This window comes from Hylobates moloch, unplaced genomic scaffold (genome assembly GCF_009828535.3).
Source record: "Hylobates moloch isolate HMO894 unplaced genomic scaffold, HMol_V3 SCAFFOLD_5, whole genome shotgun sequence".
In the NCBI taxonomy this organism is placed as follows: Eukaryota; Metazoa; Chordata; class Mammalia; order Primates; family Hylobatidae; genus Hylobates; species Hylobates moloch.
The window spans coordinates 155,687,299-155,705,276 of record NW_026652280.1 but is presented as its reverse complement, the minus strand read 5'-3'; the positions used below and the strand labels follow the sequence as shown (position 1 = coordinate 155,705,276).

General features: G+C 36.7%; 1 protein-coding gene across 1 annotated transcript in view; it reads right to left on the bottom strand.

Moving 5' to 3' along the window:
• LRRC40 (leucine rich repeat containing 40) overlaps nucleotides 1-17,978 on the bottom strand; it is a 65,000-nt gene that overhangs the window by 44,509 nt on the left and 2,513 nt on the right. Inside the window, exons 2-3 of the mRNA XM_032155600.2 lie at nucleotides 3,593-3,774; nucleotides 1,615-1,688 (exon numbers count right to left, since the gene is read on the bottom strand). Coding sequence (XP_032011491.1) covers nucleotides 1,615-1,688; nucleotides 3,593-3,774 — 256 coding nt within the window. The remainder of the gene's footprint in view (nucleotides 1-1,614; nucleotides 1,689-3,592; nucleotides 3,775-17,978) is intronic.

Sequence of the window (17,978 nt, the reverse complement as noted above, 5' to 3'; positions counted from 1 at the left end):
CAGAATTTTGACAAAACTATATGCACACATATACCACAATGGAGTTACATCTTATATGTTCGGTTTTAAGGCAAAAATAGCTATTTCTGCTTGAGGACCTAGGATGTCAAGTTGAATGTAATATGCAATTCCACTCTTCTTCATACTTGGTCTTTTCAGTTAAGCCCTTCTGTAGAGATATTCAGTGTAATGGTTTAGAAGTCTCAAATCATGGAGGATGATACACTCCGTGATAATTAAGAGATGACTCAACTAGTTCCCAGGTTTATCACAACTTAAATATTCACTTATGAATTCCATGCTATTTTCATGCCATAGAGTTACTTTACAAATAACGGGGAAAATGGGAAATACAAGGTGCTTACAATAACCCTAAATTACAGTAAAATAAAACTAGTTGAGACAAAAAAAGTCAAAAGATGTCTTCTAAAACAAGAACCAATAATATTGTTAAGTCGGTTACTGTTATTGGTTACCTAGCTGAAATCTTTGCACACTTGATAGGGATCTAACTGGGCAGAGATATAATTTTAGCTATAGATTTCCTCCATCTCCTTTTCTTAGCTAATTTTTTAAACTTCTTCACTGAGAACACACCTACATACTCTTAAGTATAGAACCTAAAGCTTAAGCCATGTCACTCAACACTTACTGCTTCCTCTCTTCCTCTCAACAATCCCCACTCTTGTCTTTACAGACCACGTCTATGCCTTTGACTTGTAAGGGGAAGACACTCTGACGGAGTTCTAAATAATTAGCACCTTTTTATGTATATATATTTTCACTGGCCAATGGTAATTTTATGTTTTCCACCAAATGAGGAGTGTTACTGGGAGGGACTATTTTCCCTCGAACCAGTTAGCTTATCTCCAGAAAACAAATTTGACTATACTACGTTACACAGATCTGTAACCGTATCTATTTTATAAGCCACAGTTTTTCAAACTATGCTTTAAGTTCTTAAACCATTTATTTCTACTCCAAAATAAGACCTCTTTAAATCTCCTTTCCCATAGCCTATATCTATATAACAAACATAAGGCAAAGTTATTCTTTCTTAAAAGTCTGGATATGTATCAGAAAGCAAACAGAGTTAGCTACAATCTTTGCCACTGAATATCCCATGTACCAGTATGTCCATGACAGTTACAAAAATACATCCGTAGAACCCCAGGAGTCCTTGGAGAAGTTCAAAAACGACTACTAATAAAAACTATGAAGTATTTCATTTATGAAAGAATTGTTTTACATTTCTTCCTTATTGTTTAGATATTTTTAGAATATCAAGGTAACTTAAAAGTTGAGACATCAACAAAGAGGTTTACTAAAATAACAAACCACTAAGAATTGTTTTATAAAAAAAAAATTTAAGCATTTAAAAAAAATCAACTAGCCTTGCATTTTGTAAAATCAGAAATGATGGGGTTAATGCTAAAACAAAGAAAAAACATACAAACTAAGAATTAAAGCTTTAAAAAACTTAAAATTCTTATTCTGCTTTAACTACTTTCTGAGATAATTCAAAGATATTTTTTAATGTTGAGGAAATTTAAAGAATATTAGATTTAAATCATTATAAGGGCAATAATAGAAGTAAATAAGCTTAATTTTTACCTGACATTAAGTTTCTGAAGATTTTCTAGCTCTCTTATAGCAGAAGGAAGGGATGTCAGCTGATTATCATGTATCTAAAAGTTTTTAAAAGACAAAGTCAATATTCTTAGTCTTATCATTAACAATATATAAGCTTTGCCAGTGTACAAAACTATTAGTAATCTCCTGTTCCTCAAATTCAATAGCAACAAGTTGAACTACTGAACTACTGTTCAACATACTTGTTCTGTATGTAGAACAGTTTGAAGATTACCAAACGGCTGTTCAGAAATCATCAAGTAAGGCTAGGAGCAGTGGCTCACACCTGTAATCTCAGCACTTTGGGAGGCCAAAGAAGGCAAATCGCTTGTACCCAGTTTGAGACTAGCCTAGGCAAATTAGTGAGACCCTGTCTCTACAAAAAAAAAAATTCTAATTAGTCAGGCGTAGTGGCGCACACCTGTAGCCTCATCTGCTCAGGAGGCTGAGGTGGGAAGATCGCTTGAGCCTAGGAGGTCAAGGCTGCAGTAAGCCCAGATTGTGCCACTGCATTCCAGCCTGGGCTACAGAGTGAGACCCTGTCTCAAAAAATGGAAAAGAGGAGGGGAGGGGAGGGGAGGGGAGGGGAGGAGAGAGGAGAGGAGAGGAGAGGGGAGAGAGGAGAGAGGAGAGAGGAGAGAGGAGAGAGAAGAGAGAAGAGAGAAGAGAGAAGAGAGAAGAGAGGAGAGAGGAGAGGAGAGGAGAGGAGAGGAGAGGAGAGGAGAAGAGAGGAGAGGAGAGAAGAGAAGAGAAGAGAACAGAAGAGACGAGAAGTCATGAAGTGTTAAGTCATCCACTTTAAATATTATACTAAGAAAAATTCCAACTCATCAGAGTTTCAATTTCAAAGAAGAGATGAGGGGGTTAGAAACTAAAAACAGCTCTCTGATGATATGATTTATGTCAATATATAAAAAATTATATGAGAAAAGAGGGACTTTTCTCATGTTCTCACAGAATCACAGTTTTTAAGGTAGAAAGAACCTTAGAGTAAGCCAACCCATTCGTTTTACAAATGAAGAAAATAAAAAGTTCCCTAAAAATTGATCTATTTAGATTCTACTTTTCAACACATGAATTGGACGATTTTTTATGTTGATAAGTATACCAGATTGTGAAGCCTGCAGATTCTGAAATATGCTACTTATGCTTCACTTTACCACAGGACATGGCAACAAAGGACTAAAAAGAATCCCTGAATAAAAACACAAAAAATTTAAGTTCAATAATTTAACTCAATGAGGTTGAAGGCAAGTAATATATATATACATATAGACTTGCTTTAATAGCTAGAATAATAATGATAAAAATAGTAACAATAGGCCAGGCGCAGTAGCTCATGCCTGTAATCCCAGCACTTGGGAGGCTGAGGCAGGAGGAGAGTTTGAGGACAGGAGTTCAAGACCAGTCTGGCAAACATAGTGAGACCCTCATTTCTACACACACACAAAAAAATGGCCGGGTGTGGTGGCATGCACCTATAGTCCCAGCTACTTGGGAGACTGAGGCAGGAGAATTGCTGAAGCCCATAAGTTCAAGGCTGCAGTGACCCATAATCACGCCACTATTTTGCCTGTGCAAAATAGTAATAAGAAAAAAAAGATGAGCAGAAATAACCACTTGTTGAATATTGATTCTGTTTGTATTCAATAACTTATTTAATTCTACAGACAAAATGTTTAAATAGGTAGTAGTATCAGTCTTGGTTTATAGATGTAGAGACTAAGGCACAGAGAGGTAACGCTCCCCAGGTCACACAGCCATTTAGTAGCAGAAGTCAGAATTAGAAACTTGGTGTTCTGATCCTGCACTTTTAACCATTATGCTATGCCAGGCATGATAATTTACTATCTGTCCTTGCATTACCAACTCAACATGAAAGGTTTTCTGCTATCAAAGCCTAAATTTAGCTTTAGAGTCTCTTCAGTTAATAATCCATATTTATAGTCAGTCAACTTACATCAAGAACAGTCAGTGCAGGCAAGAGTCGTAGGTCATCTGTAAGTGACTGAAGTTTATTGTTTGATATTATTAGTTTGGTCAAATCTGTCTGCTCCCACCATCTTTCAGTAGCACCAAATGAAAGATTCTGATTAGCTTCCTCAGGGATATCCACATTTATTCTCCAGACACACTGCGGCACTAGTTCCATCAGCACCACACCAGGAAAAAAAAAAAAAAAAGATGAAAACAAGAACTAGATACTAAGTGACATGCTTTTATAATACCCATTCCATTTATCTACTGAAAAACATTTTCTAAAACAAAAAATAAGTTAAATAGCAATAAATGTAACTAGAGTGGAAGTTGATTTTATTTAAAAAGGCTAATATGTCCTCTACACATTAGATCTCACTTTAACCTTCATTCAACTATATTTACTAGGTTTACATATACTGAATAGCACATACACTGCACAGCACATTGTGGTAAATATGTAAGACAAAGACCGCATTCTACCATCAGGCTAACAGATTAACAGAGAAGGCATGGAAATCAACATGTATATGTAATAACTTTTATAACAGAAGTATATACTAAGGCTCAGAAAGAACTACTAATAATAGCTAACACTTATAAATATTTCTAACATACGAATTCATTTAAACCTTGGAACAATTCTGCAAAGTAGGTGTTATTATTCCCATCGGATGGATGAGAAAAATAGAGCACAAAGAAAATGTATAATTTGGCCAAGGTTACAAAGCTAGACAAGTACCACAGATGGGATTCAATGCCTGGCAGTGCTATATTGTCTTGCTTTCTATAAACATTTGGGAGAAATATCTGACTTTGGTAGCTACTCTCTATTTTATCTGACGTACAATTTTATTTCTTATGGCACCATATAACACTGTGTTATGCTATTGCAGCAAGTGACGACACCTGTATAGAAAATAAAACTGTACAAATTGAGCAGGGATAACTTGAAGCTCCAGAAGGTAGAATGCTGTAGTGCTGTAGCAAAACTATTTCAAATAGAGTCCTTCACTGCTCGTTAAAAGTAGAACTACATTTAGGAATGATGCAGAACTTCAAGCTGGTATTAATCAAGGCAAAAATTGGTTATACCTTGCTGCCACAGACTATCATTTCAAAACCATCAGAGACTAAATGAGAAGGTACAGTCAAAGTTTCAGATTCAGGACACTTACGTGCAGTTTTGGATGATTAATCAGATAAAATGGTGTTACAGAAGCAAAGCCAAGCCCTGAAAGGCATGAGACTTATACTCACTCAAAAAATGAGCTAGCCAGGTGTAGTGGCTCAGGGCTATAATCCCTGCACTTTGGGAGGCTAAGGTGGGAGGATCACTTGAGGCCATGAGTTTGAGACCAGCCTAGGCATCAAAGAAAAACTGTATCTCTTAAAAAAAAAAATCAGCTGGTGTGATGGCACACACCTGTAGTCCTACTACTTGGGAGCCTGAGGCAGGAGGATTGCCTGAGCCCAGGACTTTGAAGTTCAGTAAGTAACTGTGATCGCGTCATGGCACTCCAGCCTGGGAAACAGAGTGAGACCCTGTCTCTAAAAAAAAAAAAAAAAAAAAAAAACAAAAAACTTAGAAAAAGAAAAAAACTGAGCTATCCACATTCATATTAAAATAAATTATAAGGTCTCTCTCTTACTCCTTATGTCTGATTAGGTATTCTCTGCTTCTCTACTCTTCTACCACTGAATCTCCATTAAGTATTAACAACACAGAATATGAATCCACCTGTGTTTCTGTTTGTGGATGGAGGTTTACTTTTAAAGTGAAGCAAAATAAAATAACTTTACCATTCTTGACTGATTTGAGAGCCAAAGCACCATACAATTTATCATCATCATTGTTATTTTGGTATGTAGGTATGGATAATTAGTTAAGGAGGAAAGAGAAAAGGAGATCAGCCAAGCAACCGGCATGTGAATTTCCTGACAAAAAAGCAGCCAACAGAAATGTGGTCACATACATATTTTACTAAAAATAAATGTCACTCTTGAAAAAAAAAACTACTAATGTGCCATATAGTATGAGTCACAAACAAAAAGCTCCAGATTAAAAAAGGCAAGATAAAACAATACAAAACACTAAGGAAGTATGTAGAAAAAGCTATGTGAGATGCACCATTCTACTCCTAAAGATGAGACATAGAGCATTTGTGCATGCATTTTTTCCTAACATCTATACATAGGTATATTAAGGCCATTATACCTAAAAAGCAATGTAATAACAAATGTCTTTTTTTGGACGGAAGAAGGTGGGGATAACAAGAAACTTATACACAACATAATAAAAATACCTGTTACCCATCAACTATACTGAGTATTAATGTTTTATTATTATTATTCAGATATTTTTATTAACAAACTTGGCCTTTGTGGGAACTATCAAGGGGCAGATACATGTTGATATTGTACTATTATTGAACATGTATCAATTTGCTTTTCCATAAACAATTACCTACTACTCATTCTTTTCCCCACGAATCGTTTTTGAGGTATCCCAATTTCTTCCAGAGCTTACAGCATCAAGATTCATGTCACTGTTGCAACTGTCCCATAAGAACCACTAAAAAGCATATATAGTCTTAATTATTAAGAAATTCTGTGGAGCTATCCTACAAGTAGTTTACCAATATCTAAAATAGAAACTACCTCCATAAAAATGAATGTCAATAGCATATAAATATCAAAAAAATTACTATGGAGTTGGATATTATAAAAAATTTCAAACATATACATAAATTTAAAGAGTAGCATAATGAAATCAGGTCGTGTGATGCCTCCAGCTTTGTTCTTTTTGCTTAGAATTGCCTTGGCTCTTTGGACTCTTTTTTGGATCCACATGAATTTTAAAATAGTTTTTTTCTAATCCTGTGAAGAATGTCATTGGTAGTTTGGTAGGAATAGCACTGCATCTGTAAGTTGCTTTGGGCAGTATGACCATTTTAATGATATTGATTCTTCCTATCCATGAGCATGGGATGTTTTTCCATTTGTTTGTGTCATCTCTGATTTCTTTGAGCAGTGTTTTGTAATTCTCATTGTAGAGATCTTTCACCTCCCTGGTTAGCTGTATTCTAGGTATTTTATTCTTTTTGCAGCATCTGTGAATGCGATTGTCTTCCTGATTTGGCTCTCTGCTTGGCTGTTGTTGGTGTATAGGAACGCTAGTGATTTCTGTACATTGATTTTGTATCCTGAAACTTTGCTGAAAAGGGAACCCTTACACACTGTTGGCAGGAGTGTAAATCAGTTCAACCATTTTAGAAAGCAGGATGGCGATTCCTCAAAGAGGTAAAAACAGAACTACCATTTGACCCAGCAACCTTATTATTGGGTACATACCCAAAAGAATATAAGTCATTCTACCATAAGGACAAATGCATGCAAATATTCACTGTAGCACTATTCACAATGGCAAAAACATGGAATCAACCTAAATGCCCATCACTGACAGACTGGATAAAGAAAATGTGGTACATATCCACCATGGAATACTATGCAGCCATGAAAAAGAACACGATCATGCCTTTTTCAGGAACATGGATGGAGCTGGAGGCTATTATCCTTAGCAAACTAACACAGAAGAAAACCAAATACTGTATGTTCTCACTTATAAGTGGGAGCTAAATGATGAGAACTCATGAACACAAAGAAAGGAACAACAGACACTGGGGTCCTCTTGAGGGTGGAAGGCGGGAGGAGGGAGAGGATCAGAAAAAAGTGCCTGGGTGATAAAGTAATCTGTATAACGAACCCCTCTGACACAAGTTTATCTATATAACAAACCTATACACGTACCCTTGAACCTATAATAAACGTTTAAAAAAAAAACAGTATAATGGAATAAAACTCCATGTATCCATTGTCCAGTTTTAACAATTATCAGCACATGTCTAGTGTTGCTTCATCTATAACCCCATCCCACAATGATCTAAGCTACAATCTTAGGAACCCAGAAAAGAGAATTAATTAAATCCAAAGAAAGCAGAAGCAAGGAAATAAAAGTGGAAATCAATGAGATAGAAACAAACAGAAAAAGCAATACAAAATACTTGTTTAAAAAGACTAATAAATTGATAAACCCTTAGCTAGACAGATGAAGAAAAAAAAAGAAGAAACAAATTATCAAAATCGGGAATCAAAGTGAGAATGTCATAGATCCTACAGATGTTAAAAGGATAAGGGTATATTATGAATAACTTTATGCCAACAAATCCAACAATTTGGATGAAATGGATAAATCCCTACAATAGAAAAAAAAGGTACAACCACAGTAGAAAGTAGCTGTGCATCTATTAAAGAAATTGAATTAGCTACTTAAAACTCCCCACAAAGAAAATTCCAGGCAGATATTTTCACTGGTGAATTCTATTAGACATTTAGAGTAAAAATAATACTAATTCTAAATAAACTCTTTCAAAGCATAGAGAAAAGAACAGTTCCCAATTCATCTTATAAGGCCAGTCTTACTCTGATGCCAAAAGCAGATAAATACATTAAAAGAGAAAATAAAACAAAAACTACAGGCCAATGTATCTAATGATTATAGACCCAAATTCCTGAACAAATTTTGCAACTCTATATAAAAAGGATAACATATCATGATCCAGTGCGAGTTATCTTAGGACTGCAAGGCTGGTTTAACATTTGAAAATTAATCAATACAAGCTACCATATTAACAGAAAAAATGAGAAATACTATGTGATTATTGAGATACAAAAAAAGCATCTGACAAAATTCAACAATAAAAACTCAGAAAACTAGGAATCAAAGGGAACTCCTTCAACCTTACAAAGGGCATCTGTGAAAAACCTAAAACTAACATCATACTTAATGGTGGAAGACGCAGTGCTTTCTCTTTAAAAGAGTATACAAGGCAAGGATGCTCATTCTCAGTACTTTAATATTTTACTAGAAGTCTTGACCAATGCAGTAAGACAAAAAGAAGAAAAAGAAATAAATAAAAGAAACGAAAGGCATTCAGATTGGACAAGAAGTAAAACTGTCCCGATTAACAGACAATATATCATCTATGTACAAAGTGCTAAGGAATCTACAAAAAAATTATAATGCAATCAATGAATTTAGAACGGTCACAAAATTCAAGCTCAATATAGAAAAATCAACTGTGTTTCTACGTATTAGCAATCAAATAAAAAAATTTTTAAATGTTAAAAGATTTACAAGACATCCGAAACCATGAAATAGTATTAAATTTACAAAATACGTACAAGATCTGTACATGAAAATACAAAACATTGCTGTGAAAACTTAAAGAAGGTCTAGATAAGCAAAGAAATGTAACATAAGACAGCTTGGAAGACTCCATATTATAAACATGTCGCTTCTCCCCAAGTGACTTATAGATTCAGCACAATCCTAATAAAAATCCCAGAAAGCTTTTCTGTAGAAATTAACAAGCCAATTCTAAAATGTGTATTGAAATGCAAAAGAACTAAATTAGGTCAAACAATTTTGAAATAAAAGAACAAAACAGGAGGCTTTACAGTATCTGATTCCAAGTCTGACCATAAAGCTACATTTGTCAAGACAGTGTAGGATAAACATATAGGTCAATGGAAAAAGAGTTCAGAAAAAATTCCATACAATAAAATATTGAAAACTGATTTTCAACAAAGGTGCCAATATAATTTAATAAAAAAGGAATCATGTTTTCAACAAATGGTACTGGAATAACTATAAAATAAACTATAAAAATGAACCTCAACCTTTACCTTGTGACACACTCAAAAATTAACTCCAAATGGACCACAGACTTCTATGTAAATGATGAAACTAGAAAAATTCTAAAAGAAACAGAGGAAAAAATTTTCACAGCCTTCAGATGGGCAAAAAATGTCTTGGGACAGAAAAAGCTCATCATAAAAGAAAAACAATTGATAAACTAGATTTCATAAAAACTTATAACTTACATGTTTCTAAAGCTACCATTAAGAAAATAAGCTACACTGGGAGAAAACATTAGACAGATACTGATACAGATATCTGAGATGGAGTTGTATCTCAAATATATACACAAAGTCTTGTTACCCAAGAGTAAAAACCCATTTAAAAAAAAAAAAGACAAAAGTTGGAACAAACACTTAACAGAAGATATACAAATGGCTAAAAGGCAGTAGAAAAGATGCTAAACATCATTAGTTTTAGAAGAAATGCAAATTAAAACCACAAAAAAAATGCCAACACAGCCACAAGAATGGTTAATATTTAGAAGACTGACAATACAAAGTGCTGGTAATGAGGTGGAGCAACTGCATCTCTCGTATGTTGCTAGTGGGAAACAGTCTGGTGAATTCTTATAACGTTAAACAAATACTTTTCGGGTTTTTTGAGACAGGGTCTCACTTTCTCACCCAAGCTGGAGCGCAGTCACACGGTCCTGGCGCACTGCAACCTCTGCCTCCCGGGTTCAAGCGATTCTCTGCCTCAGCCTCCCGAGCAGCAGCTGGACTTACAGGCATGCGCCACCACGCCTGGCTAATTTTTGTATTTTTAGTAAAGGCGGGGTTTCGCCATGTTGGCCAGGCTGGTCTCGAACTCCTGGCCTCATGTGATCCACCTGCCTTGGCCTCCCAAAGTGCTGGGAGTACAGGTGTGAGCCACCATGCCAGGACCTATACTTACTACTATACAATACAGCAATTTCATTGTCAGGTATAGATTCAACAGAAATGGTATGTCTACACAAAGACTTGTACATGAGGCACAGAGATCCACCATCTTATCTCACCACTGTCCACGACACAGACATACCTTCTGTTTGTAAGACCTGTGAAATGTTTCTAAGAAAAAAAAAAAAAAAGACTATACAAGAAAGCTTATAGCAATTTTATTCATAACAGCCAAAAACTGGAAACCACTCAAATGTCCATCAACAGACTAATGGATAAATAAATTGAATTGTATACACAAATGGACTATTATTCAGCAATTTAAAAAACTGCTGGCTGGGTGTGGTGGCTCATGCCTATAATTGCAGCACTTTGGGAGACCACAACAGGAGGATCATTTGAGCCCAGAAGTTTGAGACCAACCTGGAAAAAGAGCAAGACTTTGTCTCTATTAAAAACAAAAAAATTAGCCAGGCATGGTGGCATACACCATGAGTCCCAGATAGTTGGGAGACTGAAGCAGAAGGATCACCTGAGACCAGAAGTTTGAAGTTGCAGTGAGCTACGACTGTGCCACTGCACTCTAGCCTGGGCAACAGAGGGAGACCCTGTCTCAAGAAAGAAAGAAAAAAAAGGAACAACTGATGTAAACAACATGGATGAACCTCAAAAACATGATTCTAAACAAAAGAAGCCCTAAGCGAAAAAAAAATTGCAAATGTATTATTTCATTTACATGCAATTTTAAAAGAAGTAAAATTAATCTACGTTGACAAAAAGCAGATCCATAGTTATGTAGAGCCAACAGTAGGACTGACAGCAAAGGGGCACAAGTAAACTTTTCAAGATGTTGGAAATGTTCTATATCGTGATTGTAGTACTGGTTACATGATGGTATATATTTGTCAAAAGTCATTGAACTGTACACTTAAAACGGATGCAACATACTCTTTGTAAATGATAAATAAAGTTAACCCCAAAAAAGAATAATTTTAAAATATAGGTGATGTAACACATCAAGGCAATTCTTTGGGAAAAATATACACATATAATATGTATCACAGGGTAGATACAATATCCTTAAGCAGCATGGCTCAACAGAACTTTCTACAATGACGTAAATGCCCTACATTGGCACTATTCAATAGGATAGCTACTAGCCACGTATGGCTACTGGGCACTTGCAATGTGGTTAAAGTAACTGATGAACTTGATTTTTAATTTTATTTAATTTTGATTATTTAAAAGTTAAAAAGCCAACATGAGTACAGGCTTCCACAATGGACAACATGGCCCTTAGAGATACTGGGTGGTGGGGGCGGGGAAGATGTATAGATGTATTTTCTTTCTTTCTTTTTTTTTTTTTTTTGAGAGCCTGTCACCCAGGCTGGAGTGCAGTGGTGTGATCATAACTCACTGCAGCCTCAAACTCATGGCTTCAGGAGATCCTCCTGCCTCCATCTTCCAAGTAGCTAGAACTATGAGGACTACAGGCATGTGTCACCACATCCAGCTTATTTCTAAATTTTTTGTAGAGACGGGGTCTCATTATGTTGCCCAGATTGGTCTCGAACTCCTGGTCTCAAGAGATCCTCCCACCTTGGCCTCCCAAAGTGCTGGGATTATAATCATGGGCAATCACACCTGGCCCCCCAACCCCCAGCTTTTTTTATTTTTTAAGCACTGTCTTACTCTTTTTTCCACTGGTAACAGCTAACTATAGAAATGAGGACTCACAAATGGGTTGATCACAGAGAACTATCTAGTTTGGGGAGGACGTTTATATGATATGGGTAGATAAAAAGACAGAGAAGAAATAAAAAACATGCTTAAAATGGTGTTTGCACAGAAGGATAAAAGAATGTGGCTGGGTGCAGTGGCTCATGCCTGTAATCCCAGCACTTTGGGAGGCCAAGGTGGGTGGATCACCTGAGGTCAGGAGTTCGAGACCAGCCTGACCAACACAGTGAAACCCCATCTCTACTAAAAATATAAAATTTTGTATTTTTAGTAGAGACAGAGTTTTGCCTTGTTGCACAGACTGGTCTTGAACTCCCAGGCTCAAGTGATCCACCTGCTTCGACCTCCCAAAGTGTTGGTTAAAGGTGTGAGCCATAGCACCTGACCCTGTGTCACATTTTTTATTCTGTCCCAACAAACTATACATATTGAATAGGGCAAATTCTCATTACCCTAAAATAGTAGGTTTTCTTGATGATTAGGTGCCCTAGACCCAATTACTTAATTACACAAATAAAAGCTACCAAACTGCTCTCTTCAAGATAAGGCAGGATAGCCTTACACCCATATTTCCCTTTCAAATAATTGGTTTCCAAGCTAATTTAACTGGCTTATTTAATGAATTATCCTCTTAATTTGCCTTTCAGATCAACAGTGCAGTTTCCATTAGAATTTACAGTATTCTTTTGTTCCAAACTCTGGCACCTTTTATTTTTCCTCAGTTTTAGATAATCATCCAATAACATTCTTGCACTACTGTTCTACCATGGTCATGCAACCGGAAAGCAACAATCAACACCTCCAACTCCATCTTCATTTTATCTAGTCCGACGAAAAAGAGCTGCAATACTGAACCAAACTGACAATATATTCTCATGTTGCTGCTCATAAAAAGAGCTGTTACTTACATGTACAGTATTCTTCTTTGAAGTTGGTTATTAACAATTATTCCTATTTGAGAATATCTTTCTAAATAAGTTATAGAACTGATACTCAGAATGATTACTTAAAAATTGCCAACAAAATTTGAATGTTTAAATATTAATACATATTAATTATAGTAGTCATAAGATGGACTATTATTATACAGCCACTAAAAATAATAAGATTTTTCAAATGATAAGGAAAATGTACAAACAGAAGTCAAAAAAACAGGAGTCAGTACAATTCAAAATTTGTTAAAAATAAAAAATAGGGCCAGGCACAACGGTTTATGCCTGTAATCCCAGCACTTTGGGAGGCTGAGGTGGACAGGTCACTTGAGCTCAGGAGTTCAAGACCAGCCTGGGTAACATAGCAAGACCTCATCTCTACAAAAAATATAAAAATTGGCCAGGCATGATGGCACATCCCTGTAGTCTCAGACACTCGGGAGGCTAAGTTGGGAAAATCACTTTTGAGCTAAGGAGGTCAAGGCTGCAGTGAGCCGGGATCTCACCACTGCATTCCAGCCTGGGCAACAGAGTGAGATCTTGTCTCAATCAAAACATAAACTAAATTAGATAAAAAAAAAAAAAATAGTCAAATTATACATAGTCTTACACACACACACACACACCGTATTAGAAGAAAAACCTCCACAACATTAACAGTGACTAACCCTGGTTGGCTTCTTCACTTTTTATGCTTTTCTCTATAGATTCTAATCTTTCTACAGCAGACCTGCTTTTATGAATAGGAAGATAATAAATGGTACTTTTCAAAAAAGATCTAGAGCCTACAAAAAGAAAGTACAGTTTATCCTTGCACAATATGGGTTTGAATTGCACAGGTTCACTTATATATGGATTTTCTGCTGCCTCTGCCACCCGTGAGAAAGCAAGACCATCCCCTCCTTTTCCTCCTCCTCCTCGGCCTACTCAACGTGAAGATGAGAATGAAGACCTTTATGATGATCCACTCCACTTGATGAATAGTAAATATATTTTCTCTTCCTTATGATTTTCTTAATAACATTTTCTTTTCTCTAGCTTACTATTGTAAGAATATAGTATATGATACATACAATATACAAATATATGTTAATTGTTTATGTTATCAGTCAGGCTTCTAGTCAACAGTAAGCTATTAGTAGTTAAGTTTCGGGGGAGTCAAAAGTTATACATGGATTTTTGACGGCACAAGGGAGTCAGCCCCACAACCCCTGAATTATTTAAGGGTCAACTGTATACATAAACACCCCAAAGAGTAACCAGGTTTCAGTTATGGGTAAAAGTTAATACCCTCAAGACTTACTCTACCCAAATAAGTTTAGGTGGAGTAAACCTGTTTATCACTGTACTGGACTAAGTTAATAGTCTAGTTAACAATCCTATCAGGTTAATAAAATCTCTCACTGCCCTTGTACGGCTTCCATTAAGAAAATTTCTATTTAAGAAGGCTACCATCTAAGAGCAAGAGTCAACAGAATTTTAACTGTTTTTCATTATATATGTAAAAATTAAAGACTAAGTTTTGTTTTCCCAATGTAGAAATATCAGGAGTGGGGTCAGGTACAGTGGCTCACACCCATAATCCCAGTATTTCGGGAGGCCAAGGCAGGAGGATTGTGGACACCAGGAGTTTGAGACCAAGCTGGACAATATAGCAAGACCCCATCTCTGCGAAAAATTTAAACATTAGCCGGGCACAGTGGTGCATGCCTGTGGTCCTAGCTATTAAGGAGGCTGAGGCGGGAGATCACTTGAGCTCAGGGGTTCAAGGTCTAATAAACTATCATGCCACTGTACTCTAGCCCGGTCAACAGAATGAGACCCTACCTCTAAAAAAAAGAAGGAACAGAAATGACTCTACTTTACAAATATGACTATGTAAATGTGAAGAGAGAGAGAAAGAATTAAAGTATAACATGAAAATTTAAATTATTATTTGTTTAACAAGTACAATTCTTAATAATAAAGCTTATGTTAAAACACTTATGAGACTATGAATTGTTTGAAAGTGTCATTAATCTTTATTTCCTCTAGAACTATATCTGGGAGAAACACAGTAGATAAACAATAAATGCTATTTGAATAAGTATCTGTGTAACTCCCTATAGCATACAAAATAGTTTCACATTTATCTCATACATTTCGCATAAAATATCTTCTATATATGTGTATAGAGAGAGAGAGAAAGAGAGCGTGCAAGAGAGTGAGCAAGGGAGAAAGCGCAATCTGAAAGAAGCCATGTTTTAAAGAATCTTTTGGCCTGGGCATGGTGGCTCATGCCTGTAATCCAAGCACTTTGGGAGGCTGAGGTGGGAGGATCGCTTGAGCCCAGGGGATAGAGACCAGCTTGGACAATACCAGTCTCTACAAAAAAATAAAAGAAGTAGCTGGGTTTGGTGGCACACACCTGTAGTTCTAGCTACTTGACAGGCTGAGGAGGGAAGATGGCTTGAACCCAGGAGTTTGAGGCTGCACTGAGCCATGACTGAGCCACGGCACTCCAGCCTGGGTGACACAGCAAGACCCTGTCTCTAAAAAAAAAAAAAAAAAAACTAAATATATTTTGAATGTAATTCATAATTTGAGGTACTAATATTTTGGGCTAAAAACAAAGATAATAAGACTTTTTTTAGATTGACATATATTAAAAATACAACATTAGTACAAGGGACAAGTTAGTAAGTTTATCAGAAAAGAAAATAATAATCACTTTCTGCAATTACTTTTGACCGGGTCAAAAAACACCTCTGCCGCATTTATCTAGACTTCATACGACACAAAATTTAAGAATCATAACCAACAAGCCACCAGCCTATTTACATATGTCACTTATTCATTGAACAATCAGTTGCTGAGCAGAAACAAGTGGCATAAAAAGACAACTATGATCAACAATAAAGAAACGAGCCCAATTAAAAAACAGGCAAAAGTTCTTAATAGACACCTCACCAAAGAGATATACAGATGGCAAATGAGCATCTGAAAAGACACTCAACACCATATGTCACTAGGAAATACTAAGTTAAAACAATAAGATAACACAATATAGGCCAGGCGTGGTGGCTCACGCCTGTAATCCCAGCACTTTGGGAGGCCTAGGTGGGCAGATCACCTGAGGTCAGCAGTTCGAGACCAGCCTGACCAACATGGAGAAACCCCGTCTTTACTAAAAATACAAAAAAAGGCCGGGCGCGGTGGCTCACGCTTGTAATCCCAGCACTTTGGGAGGCCGAGGCGGGCGGATCACAAGGTCAGGAGATCGAGACCACGATGAAACCCCGTCTCTACTAAAAATACAAAAAATTAGCCAGGCGTGGTGGCGGGCGCCTGTAGTCCCAGCTACTCGGAGATGCTGAGGCAGGAGAATGGCATGAACCCGGGAGGCGGAGCTTGCAGTGAGCTGAGATTGCGCCACTGCACTCCAGCCTGGGAGACAGAGCGAGACTCTGTCTCAAAAAAAAAAAAAAACAAAAATACAAAAAAAAAAAAAATTAGCCAGGCGTGATGGCGCATCCCTGTAATCCCAGCTACTTGGGAGGCTGAGACGGGAGAATTGCTTGAACCTGGGAGGCAGAGGTTGCAGCGAGCCAAGATCGCGCCATTGCACTCCAGCCTGGGCAACAAGAGCAAAACTCTGTCTCAAAAATAAAATAAAATAAAATAACAAAATAACCCACTAAAATGGCTGAAATCCAAAAACCTGATCATACCAAATGCTGATGAGAACGTGGGGCAGAGAACTTTCATTTATTGCTTGTGGAAATGTGAAATGGTACACATTAGCAGTCTGACAGTTTCTTACAGGGCTCAACAGAGTCTCTTACATGATCCAGTGATCATGCTCCTAGGCTCTTATCCAAATGAGTTGAACATATATCCAGACAAAAACCTGAACATAAATGTTTATAGCTGCTTTATTCATAACTGCCCCAAACTGGAAGTATCCAAGATGTCCTTCAAAAGGTGAATGAACAAAATGGTACATCCATACAATGGAATATTACTCAGCAATAAAAAGAAATAAATGATTAAGTCATCAAAAATACATGGATGAACTTTAAATGCATACTGATTAGTTAAAAAATCCGTTTGAAAACGTTATGTACCAGTATGATTTGAATTAAGAGACATTCTGGAAAAGGTAAAACTATAGAAACAGGAAAAAGATCACTGGTTGCCCACAGTTCAGGGGAAGATGGGTAAGGAATGAATGGGTAGAGCACAGGGGATTTTTAGGGTAGTGAAATTATGTTGTATGATACTCTAATGGTGGATATATGACATGCATTTGTCAATTTCATAGATCTGTCCAACAGTAAGAATGAGCCCTAACAAACCTATGAACTTCAGTTAATAATAATGTATCAAAATTGGTTCATCAATTATAATAAATGTACTACATTAATGCAAGATGTTAATAACAGAGGAAACTGTAAGCTGGAGACAGAGGGTATATGAGAATATAATGTACCATCTGCTCAACTTTCATCAAAACAGTTCTTTAAAAAATTTTAAAGTATGGTTGTTTGGGGGAAAGGTAATTTTTGTTAGTGTCATTATTATTATTATTTTAGAGACAGTATCTCACTCTCTTGCCCAAGCTGGAGTGCCATGGCACAATCATAGCACCCACTGCAGCCTCCAACTCAGGCTCAAGCAATCCTCCCACCTCAGCCTTCCAAGTAGCTGGGACTACAGGCGCATGCCACCATGCTCATCTAATTCTTGCATTTTTTGTAGAGATGGGGTCTCACTATGTTGCCCCAGGCTGGTCTTGAATTCCTGGCCTCAAAGTGATCCTCCTGCCTCTCAATTTGCCAGAGTGCTGGGATTACAGGCATGAGCTACTATCCTTATTAAAGTATAGGATGCTGAAAAGAGGCCACAAAGTAAATAGTTATGGGAAAGGTTTAGAAAGGCTTTTGTATGCTGTGCTAAAAACTTTACCTATACTGTATCTTCTGGGCTATGGGAAATCATTAAACGTTTTGAGTGATGTAAGATCTGTTTTGGAAAAATGACTCTTGGCAATGACACTAGGATTTACAGTGT